This window comes from Drosophila willistoni (genome assembly GCF_018902025.1).
Source record: "Drosophila willistoni isolate 14030-0811.24 chromosome XL unlocalized genomic scaffold, UCI_dwil_1.1 Seg141, whole genome shotgun sequence".
Classification (NCBI taxonomy): domain Eukaryota; kingdom Metazoa; phylum Arthropoda; class Insecta; order Diptera; family Drosophilidae; genus Drosophila; species Drosophila willistoni.
In genome coordinates, this window is record NW_025814052.1 from 2,661,159 (window position 1) to 2,672,658 (window position 11,500).

An 11,500-nucleotide genomic window follows, 5' to 3' on the forward strand; every position below is an offset into this window, starting at 1 on the left:
TCACTCATCAGGCATAATGATGGGCAATTATTTATACACACAATAATATACAGAAAGCGCCTTTCACAATCTTTTGCAGACGCGTGGCCCAAAAGCTTTGTAAGAGATCAGACGAATTCCTTTTGTATGTATGTATGTATGTACATATGTCTTTGGCTTTGGATTTGCTTGTCAGTTTCTTATTGATATATAGAACTGATTCGTCTAATGCCGTATTACTTCATTAGGCATCCGCTTGGGGTCTTTTAATTATGCCCAGTTGCAGAAGAATTTTAATTTGAACCAAGATATGGTCAAGAAGCCAACCAAACCAAACACCAGAGTCATCTCTCTCAGTGGGCAATTCATTGTCAGCAAACAAATGCGAGTGGCCGATTGATGAATGCTTTGCAGCCACGCACATATCCAGGAGTAGGAGTTGCATGAGGATGATCATAAGGATGAGCATGAGGATGAGGAAGGGTATGAGTAAGGGCTGTGGCAGAATTGGTCTAAGGCGCATTATATGCACAAATTAATTTATGTACAATGTGGCCAGAAGTTAAAGGGAACCCAGAGAAATGCTCTGAAATTCAGTTACATACCCTGTAATTGGGAAATTGGGGCATGATGTGTGTGATACATACTTGAAGACAAAAAGTCTTTCTTTCAAAAGTTTATATATAGATAGCTTTACGTGAAAGCTTTCAAGTAATGCTCTATATGAAATTGCCTTACAAATGTCTCAAAGATAAGTCATCCAAATTGTTTCGAAAATCTTCATCGTTATTCTTATTATTATTATAGGGCAGATTCACACCGCAACTTCTTGGGCTATGTTGTTGGCCACGTTGATTCGTTTGTTTTGTTGGTTTGTTTGTTTCTTTCTTGTTGACTGAGCTGGGCTGGCTTCTGCTTTCTGGTGTAGAGCCGCGCAATTACGCGCTGCACTTTGATTCCTGGCCTGGACAGACTGACCATGGGACTCTGGGTGCTGGGAGCTGGTTGCTCCTTTTCGCCACACAATTCAAAATGTTCGTGTTTAAGCGCTATTAAGTGGCAAAAATCGCGCGCGCATCAACTCCATGGACATCGATGTGAACGTAACAAAAACGTGGCCACGCGCATGCTCAGAGTTGAATGGGCATTTGGGCATGGGTTTTTGGTGGAGAGAATCTCGTACCGATCGAGAAACAAAAACAAAAAAAAAATCTGGAGCCGCCTGCGTGTTGCTTATAATTAAAAAAACATGCCAAGGAGCAGAGCAAAGGACGTGAATGAGGATGAGGACGAGGACCAAGATGAGAGCACGATGACGAGAACTCCAAAGAAGAGAGAAAGAGAGAGAGAGAGAGAGAGAGAGAGAGAGAGTGAGAGGGATCTCTGCTACTGCAGAGTGGGCGGCGGGAGGCGGGAGGTGGCAAAGGTGCAGTAACAGCAAAATCAACTTATTTGCCTTTCCATTGAAATAATTAGTTCAAAGTTAAATATTGACTGCTGTGGCCAGAATCCACAGGGCCCTGGCAAATGGCGTTGACGTTGGCTTATCGCATTTAGGCGCGGAATTAATCGATTTGCGTACCGGGTGCGAAAACATTGGTGCGGCTTTAATTGATGCGAGACGAGCACGAAAAAGTTACCAAGAGCCAAGAGACGATCAGACGACAACAACAACAACATGAAAGGAGTGCAGTCTCTTAACCAGAAGTCAGCAGTTGATGTAACGAGCACCAGTGATTGGCTATAGATATGAACTTTAGACATTTGTTATCGATCGCCCCTCGATCGTTGCCTTGTTGTTAACAATTAGTTGGAGCAAGATAATTTCGAAGATTTTACAATCGTCTCTATACATTTTTTAACTAAGCCCCCAAGAACTGCCTTGATCTTGGCTATAATCTTTATTAAAAGTTACCCATTAAAATTTAATTAAAATATTAATTAGGCTGAAGAAGATATATAAAAAACAGGTTTTTGCATGGTATAGCAAGGAAACTAAAGAACTTTATTAAATTTCAATTAGTTTTAAGCAGTTTTTTTGACAATTGATTATTTTACCAACTTATTGACATATTAAGATTGCCTCTTCTTAAAAAATTTTTACCATTTTGTCTTTACAAGGAAGGAGTTTGGGATTGATTTTATTTAAATTTAAGAATTTTAAGATTTTCAAATATTTAGTCGCTTTTCATAGCCCTTTACAGGGTAAAGGGTAAGGGGGTAAGTCTGCCCCTCTTGAGATATATTTATACGAATCGTTGAAAACGAAAAAATATTATTGGATTTATTCTAAATTTAACCTTATTTTAGGTAGAGACTAATCTTAGTTTAACTAGTAGTGAACTAAACGTTTTTAGCCACTTTAAGTTCTCTTCTTTTTTTTCGGCTGTATGGTGCTTCCTTTATGGGAAAATAAAATCGCAGCTTAAATGGAAGTTTCCCCATGAATATTTTAATGTTGTTTTTTTTGAAAGCTTTGCACTTCCCTTCACTTAACATTGGGCCAAAAAAAAAAACCCCCTTGAGAGAATGGAGAAGACTTGTGTGTGCTTGTAGTTAGTTGTAGGTAGATAACCAGGAGTAGCATCAGCAACAGGAACAGGAACAGGACCAGGACCACCTCCGTCAAAAGTGTTCACAATGAGAACTGGCACAGCGGGCATTAGTGTGTGGTCGTTGGTTTGGGAGGAGCAGCAGGACATGCTTGGCCAGGACAATGCACGGCCATGAATTGCATAAAAAGTAATGAACAACTCAATTAACTGTGTCTGGGCTCATATACAAAAAAAAAAAAAAAACACAAAAAGTGCATAAGTAGACAGCATCGGAAATGCTGCGTCTTCGACTGAGACTTGGTCTGGGACTGGAACTGGGACTGGGACTGGGTAAGGTTGTGAATCTGTCTGCTTTTTTTTTGGTTTCCGGCCAAGATGCGCCATAAGGATGAATGACCATAAGCGGCTGCTGCTGACAGGACATACACTCAGGAATACAGATAGAGAAAACTTCATGGAGTAGAGCTCCAAAAAAACTAAAAAAGGTCCTCACACGGATGTCCGGCATTTGGCAAGAGGGGAGTAGAATAGAAGACAGAGATAGAGAGCGTCGGAGAGACAATTTTATGTGACGAGTGATCGCATTTAAGTAAGTGTTACTCTAATTTATGGATTGTCGACAATCGTGACACGCGTTGGCCAAAGATATATTTCCTAGAAATCGAATGCCAAACAATGAACATGGACCCAATGGACCCTACACACACACACACACACACTCACTCATATTCAATACTCATTTTCATTCTCAAACAAAAAGTCAACCGTGGCGCAAATACGTTTTCAATTAGAAATTTACGATTGTTTCGTTTGAACTCTTATTTTCGTATTTCTTTTTTGTTGTTTGTTTCCCTGATGTCCATTGTATTTTCATGCCATTGTTTGCCATTGTTCCCACTGACCCTGCCGGGGTCAGCATATCAAATTCATTAGCCAGGATCTGCCAAACCAAGTGAGGAGAGACACTATGGCTGAATCTCAAGCTCATCATCAGCTCAATTCAATTTTGATTTGCAACTTCAAGTTTATTTTTTTCGCTTTAGCGTTTTTCCTCGTTTCGCATATAAAAATTAATACGCATTTTTGTTGGTTTTATTTTTTACCTTATGTTTTTTTTTTTTGCTTAATCGCCTCTCTGGTTGTGGTAGTAGTTGCTATACCGGTTCCTTTTAGGTTCCTTTTGGACTTTGCATTGATTTATGCTGCGCTGCCTCGCGCAGAGACTTGGTAAGTCTATAAAAATTTGTCAGTTTTAATTAAAGTTGGGTGCAAATTTTTGTAGAGAATTGTTTTGTTTCTTTTTTTTGTTTTTTGTTTTCTCTTCGTTTTTTCTTTTTTGTAACGATGAATTTTAATTTGTAGAATTTTTATCATAATTGAAATGACATTTTTCACATGGCACATTGTCAACTCTTCATCATCATCTCCATCTCTCTGATCCTCGCTTACAATGCGAATTGTTAACCATGGACGCATCGAGAGGGGGTTTAATTGTATGAAAAACGGTTTTGAAATTCGAGTTAAAAGTTTTTTTTAGTTCTGAACTGCCAATATTCTATTTACACATTATATATACATATGTACTTTTAAAATATGGTTAATTAAATATTCTAGGTTCTCATAGGGTATTTTATTTGCAAAGTAAGCGAGTTTAGCCGCATATCACAGTTAAAATGGCCTGGGATGGATAAGCGGCCAGATTTCATACATTAGATCTCCTTAGAGTCAATGTTTGTCAATGTCAAAGATTGAAGTTATGTTCCAAAACACAATAAGGGGAAAAAACGCTTATTTTACTTGAGGAAATCGAAACCTTCCGACGAAATAAGGCGAAACAAAAAACTTTGGTGTCCTCTTTAGTGTTCTGGAGGGGGCCTGAAGGAAAATCAGTATATACAGTCAAGTCTCGATAGTTCGAAATGGCAAGGGAACAAAATTTTTTACGAGTTTTCAATTTACCAGGTTTTCCAGTTTTTTTCAAACCCCAGCAGTTTCTCACGAAATATGAACATATATGTGAGTATATATAATCTAGATCTTTTGTCAATTCTGATACATCCATGGTAAAACCTGCTAAAGAGAAATGAAGAAACACTTTTTCAGCTCCTATTCAGAAAATTTGTTTCTAAATCAAAGATAAGTAATAATGCCTAATTTATTCAACAATTTTCTTCTCAATTAACAAACATAATTTTACTAATTTCTTCAAGTATTTTTTTGTGAAACTAAAATGTCTAACTAATTTCTAAGAGATAACTGAAAATTTATTGATATAAGGTACACCTGGATAGTTGTTGCTACTTTGGGCTACTGTTTTTTTTTTGTTCTTCTCCTTTTCTCTGGTTTTATGAGCATAACGAATTTTGAGGTAAAAGAATTTTCTTCAAATTTTTTTATTACTACTTTCACCTACCGCAAAAAGGGGTAAAAAACCCTTGCTGGGATGCAATTAGTCAGGACCTAAACCACGTTGATTACTATCTAGATGAAGAAAGTGGAGACAACTACTACTACTACTTCTACGACTAATTAGACAGAAGCCAGGACCTACCACAAAGTGTCTAAAAACATTTCTTTTCTGTTTTTGTCATCCTTCTACTGCATATCCTTTCGTTTATCCTTTCGCTTACACATTTTCTTTTTTCTTCGTTTGTGGTGTAATAAAACTCTGGGCCACACGCCCTGCTCTTGCTTATCTTCGGTCAACTGCAACTTCATCTTCATCTCCATCCATGAGATGATGGGCTACATCTCATCCCAAAACAGAAAAAAAGGAAACGCTTTTTGTTTTGTATGTGGGTCAGAGACCATGGTCATGGTCTTGGTTTACAGGTTCAGTTAATATCAGTGCTGATAGTTACTAATTGTTTGTTATTAGTATTCGGAAGTTCTGTTACTTGCTTTGGTTTTCTGGGGGGGATTATGTGCTCTCCTTTTTTTTTTTTTGGGGTTTCTTTTTTGATTGTTTGTAATCTCTTAGCTTGCCGACCGAGAATTCACATTGATCGATAGCCATCAACTACTCACTCTGGCAATCTCTCTTTCTTGGAGCCAACTTGTTTTGCCATTTTTTTGGTTTTATTTTTGTTTTTTTCTTTTTGCATAAAATGCTCCTCATTTGCTTTACATGCCAGTGAATTGAGTTGATTTTCAGCGCCGTCTCGTCGTCATCATCATCTTGAGCGTCGTCTCCTCCATGTCCATGTCCATCTTGAACGTTGTCGTTGCTGTATCTGGTGGTGGCGGTGTTGGTGCTGCTGCTGCTGCTGTTGTTGCTGCTGTTATGGAGACCACCCAGGCAGACAATATTTGCCACCAAGGTTGGCCGCTTCATTTACTTGGCCACGGCTGGCCATCATTTTTGCATTTCCTTTTTGGGGCTGCAAATTAGAAAAATGCTGCACGAAAATCAATAAAAGCTAATGGATCATCATTTAAAAAAGGTCTGAAAGAAAAAATTGAAAATCACTAACATTTAAATTACCAATTTTTGAGTTGTTGGTGTTTGGCAACAATGTGAGATAATTGCAACTCCATAATCGATTTCAGTGAATTTTGAACATTTCGTTAAAAGTCCTTTGGTAAGTTATAAGTAGAACACTGATGTCAAAGTTTCGAGATATGTATAAGAATAATCAAAAACAGATATGGTGACAAATATTCATAATCAGTATTGGTCGAATAACATTTAAAACTAGCCACAAATTGGTCAAAAGTAAATTTAGAAACTCATTTACAATATTTTATTTTCCAACGTTAAACTGAAATTAACTACATATATTCATGACAAGATCCATTCCTAGATACATCTCAGTAAATTATCAATTTATATGAAGTGAAATTATATAAAATACCAAATGTAAATAGAAAATTTTTTGGAAAAACTTTCTTCAAGCGCTTTACTCTTTCTTTCTTTCTCTCTCTCTCTCGCTCTCTCTCTTTCTTACTTTCCTTTGTCTCTGTGGCCCCTTGAATGATCTTTAATCATACATATCTTTGGCTTGAAAATATGCTCAAAGCCAAAGTCGAGCTTCTTCCTGTGTACAGACCACAGTCATTGGGCAAAGCAAATAAAATTATCTCATTACAAATTATGCCCGCAATGCCCAAATCGAGTGCTCAGCCGATGGTCAAGAGAAGACAAAAGGCAAAACGATGGACATAGGATGGTGTTGGAGCACTTGAATGTAAAAGAGAGAGAGAGAGAGAAAAAAGAAAGATCAAGGTACAAACGAAGGTGGTTCCAGCCACACTCCATGGACGACGGCACAGCAGACGCTAAATAGATTATGTCAAATGATCGAAATCACATCATAAATTCATTGTTAGCCAGGGCGAAATTCAAAACGAAACAACTGAACGAAGGTACAACCAAAAGAGCCGCTGGGCGCGAAATGAATGCGTCTAAAATCAAATAAGCCAAACCAAAAGGGGGGAGGCAGACACACACACAAGAGGGAGGCTTAGTGTGGGCGTGGATGTTGTTGGTTGTGGCTGGTTTATATACGGATTCCACTACGGATGGCTGCCTCTTTAACACGTTTTTAAATGGATGTTGGGTGCCCGGTTATTGCAACCCGGCATCGATTATTGTTTTGCATTCGCCCCCGCTCCGAAACTTGAAACCGAAAAAAACAACAAAAAAACAAAAACCAAAAACCAAAAACGATATCCGAAACGTTGCAGTAGCCAACGGCGCTTTCGAGGTGGAGTTTGGACTGATAACGCACCGCCGTCAAAGAGAGAGAAAGAGGAAGATAGAGTGGGTGAGTGGCAAAATGATAGAGGGAGAGGCATTTCGAGGAGGTGCAGAAGTTTGCACAATAAAATATTATTCCGTCTGATCAATAAATTCAATGGCTAAGTACAGAGAGCGATTCCCTCACACTTTGCGTGCAAAAATCGATCAGAGCGAAATGAAATTGAAGTTAAAATGCATCGCCTGTGGGACTTTTTGTTTTTGTGGCGATTTAGGGCCGACCAGCCATATATATACATATATAACCGATTATACATATATCGGAAAAGTACAATGACTTTTTGCTCAGAGAGCTTGATCTTTTTGTTTTTTTTTTTTTTTGCTTGCTTTGGTTATGGTTTGGCGGCATTTGCCTGGGAATTTGCTTTGAAATTGGATAGACTTGGTCCCAGCTGTGATCGCTGGTGATCCTGACATTGATTTTGGTTTTTCTTTATATATTTTTGACTTGACACTTTTTTTTTGGTTGTTTTGTTGTATTTCGGGGCAGGCGAAATCAATTTGCAAATGGTTGAACAACTATGAACTACTGAGCAAGTGTAAAAAATGCATTTGCTTTGGCATGGAAACTCATCATCATCGGTGATAAATTCCCAATTTGTTTGACTTGAGCGCTAACCAAAGTGTGAGTCACCCACACACACGCACATACACACACACTCACACAGAGAAGGACATTTTTTCCTTGCCCTGCTGGTAGCGCATCGAATCCAAGTTGACACTGCCGCATGCTGCCGTACGATCTCATGATCAGCATCTTCTTATGGCCCATTGTGTGTAGTGCAACATTAGGTCATGGCGCATCAAGACTAGACACCTCCTACTCTTACTCCTACTCCTCTAGTGTCTAGTAGATGGCGGCAACTAGGCTCTGTAGATTTTCCTTTTTCGCTCTCTCGCTCTCTCTCTCTCTCTCTCTCTCTCGTTGTGTGCTACTATCTGCATACATTAAGGACAATAACTCTTTGTCTTTGTCCTAATTCTCTAGTTCATTCATCTATATCTCAACTTGGTGGGTCCAGTTGCCTTTCTTTCTTTTTCATTTGTCCTTTCTTCCCACACACATACACACAGTTTGATCTTTTCTCTATGCCCTGCTGGTTGACAACTCCATTAGGGAAGTTAATTAAATTCATTCAATTATAAATACATTTTGAAAAATGCAACAAAATTGTGATAACAAAAAAATTAATGCAAATCGATTTTTGTAATTTATAGTTTTAGGAAGTTACAAATAAAAAAACTCATAAACTAAAAGAAAACGTTAGGTAATATTTTTTAGACTTTCTAATAGAAAATTTTTAGGTAAAATCGAATAAAAGCCAAATTATGCAACTCGATTAACAGAATTTGTAGTTTTAGGAAACATTTTGATATTCTGATTTGAATGAAATTTTTCATCATATAACTTAAAAACTTAAAAAGTTTTTGGTAAAAGTTTTAAATAAAGCAAATTTTAATTACGATTATTTAACTTACTCACTTTAAAGACTTTAAAAAAATTGTTCTGTCCAAGCAATCTTTGGACTTTATAATATAGAAAATAGTTGGACTGTTTTTTTTGGCATTTTTTAATTAAACAGGCTTTGCGATTATATAACGTTTGTTTATGATTGCATACCTTAAGGGTGCTTCAAGCCTTTTAAGGTTAATTAACTATAGTTTCTTAAAAAACATAATTTATGTCAATCAAAGTTTATAGCTAACAAAAGTAGCTATAAAAGTAGTAGTAAATTCTTAATTTAGGAACACCAATTTAAACTAATTACTACTAAATAAGAGCCCAGATTTACATTGATACAAAATGTTTCAATTAACAAAACTTTCGTCTTTTAAGTAGTTGCAAATTTTAATTTTTTAGATCAAATTCCATTTCTAACAGAGCAGAGCATAAAAGTAGAAGTTACTAAGGGTGTCATTTGTTATTTGATTCATGTTCTAGAGATAACACAGAAAACACATGAGTGTTTATTTATTTGTTTTTTTTCTTTATTAAATGAGTAAGCGAATTACCATGAACCTATACGAAATAGATAACATAATTAAAAGGATTTAAATTCACTGATAAACATGAACAGATAAGAAATATTTTTATTGACTCAATACGAAACTTGCTACAATTTGAATAGATCAAAAAAAAAAAGAAAAAGAAAATGGGAAGTACCTATAAGAGAGACCTAACAGCTCTTACTCTTTCAATGTACATACTTATATGGCTAAATGATGGGTTCTTTTGAATTTTGGTCATATTCAATTAAGGCACTTACATTGTATGGACAAACGACAATTTCAACTGCTGCTACTTTCTTTGGATATTAATAGTTTCTTATCTAGATCGATTTCTACTATCTATGACAAAATAAAATTGATAATTTCTTGAGGCTTTCTTGTGTTTTTGTCTATAAATGCTACTGTCAATTGGGTCAGTGTAGCAGTTGGTTAACCAAACGAATTCTAAAAGCGCGTTCACCATGGTGTTCCTACGACCTGTGCCCAAGGTATGGGCTTCATTTCTACTACTCATTACATTGGCAATCAATGTCCATGGATTGACACGTATACCCATCAAACGTTTTGACAATTTTGAACGAACACGCCAAGGCCAGAAGATCGAATTGGCAAATTTGGCTAGGAAATACAATGTGAATGCAGCAATTACAGACAGTTACGATGGCACAGCAGTGGAATATCTCAATAAGACGGGAAACACAGAATATTATGGTACGATAAGTATCGGTACTCCAGCTCAAACCTTTGTGGTCCTATTCGATACGGGGTCATCGAATCTGTGGGTGCCCGGCTCGGGTTGTTACAGTTGCATATATGATAACCAAGCTGTTTACGATTCTTCCGAATCCAGCACATATTATGCAAATGGAACAGCTTTTACGATTCAATATGGCACTGGCAATCTAACCGGGTATCTGTCCATAGATACAATTAGTGTGGCCGGACTAACCATAACGAATCAGACATTTGCCGAAGCAACTACCGAATCATCTTTCTTATCGGGTACAGCCTTCGATGGCATTTTTGGCATGGGTTATGCCGATTTGGCTGTCGATGGTGTTTTGCCACCATTCTATAATATGTACGAGCAGGGTCTAGTTGAGAATGCTGTCTTCTCGTTCTATTTGCTGAGAACCAACACGGCCGTCTCATCGATCTATAACGAGGGCAATGGCGGTGAGCTTATATTGGGCGGATCGGATTCTACACTCTATTCTGGTGATCTCACTTATGTGCCCATTAGCCAGGAGGGCTATTGGCAATTCCAAATGGACGGTGTTAATTTGGGTGACAATTTGTTGTGCTCATCGTGTCAGGCTATTGCCGATACGGGAACCTCATTGCTGGTGGTGCCCACAGATGTTGCTCAATCGATTTTACAGATTTTGCAAATAATGAATGATGCGTATGAAGTTGATTGTAGTTTGGTACCATTTTTGCCATCTCTCTACTTTCAAATTGGCGGCACAACATTCACTCTAACGCCATCTGATTATATTATAATGGAGGGCGGTGTCTGCACCTTGGGCATTGAGACCATGGACACGGACTTTTGGATATTGGGTGATATTTTCATTGGTTTCTATTATACAGAATTCGATTTGGCCAATAATCGTGTGGGTTTCGCTCCAGTGGCTGGTAGTTCGCCCAGTACATCGGGAGCCAGTCGATCATGGAAATAAAAAGACAACCAAAAATAAATACTTAAAACTATAATTTTTTTTTTTTTACATTGTGTTTATATTAAGTATTATTAAGCAAGTTTAATTGAGATGCAATTGAGTAAGCAAAAAGGGCAAGAAAGAAAGAACTCTTTTCGACAATGTTTTTGCAGATTGCCAGATCGCAAATTGATCGTCGGCTTAATTGGCGAAAGAAATGCGTGATTTATTGTAAAAGAAAAAAAAAACTCGAAGCAATAAAAACAAGAGATCCTTCAGTCTTATTTATGTGATGTTATTTTTTGTGCTTTACTCAGGGATTAGGATTTATGTTGCAGCTCCCACACACAGCCATACACACACGCACACACACACGCACACACACACGCACCACATACGCACAACTGAAACGCATGTGCCCAGTGCCAAAGCAAAAAAAAACGTTTCATTGCCGGTGGCCCTTCGATTGAGCATTATCTGAAGGCATCTTCTCTAATGAGTGATGAAAAACAAAGAACAAATCACGACTTGGCGAT

General features: G+C 37.6%; 1 protein-coding gene across 1 annotated transcript; it reads left to right on the forward strand.

Moving 5' to 3' along the window:
- Positions 1-9,746: 9,746 nt before the first annotated feature.
- LOC6648248 (lysosomal aspartic protease) lies at positions 9,747-11,019 on the forward strand. Its single transcript, XM_002071148.3, has one exon. It carries the CDS (start codon positions 9,765-9,767, stop codon positions 10,983-10,985), a length of 1,221 nt encoding a protein of 406 aa, XP_002071184.1. The 5' UTR covers positions 9,747-9,764; the 3' UTR covers positions 10,986-11,019.
- Positions 11,020-11,500: the final 481 nt, after the last annotated feature.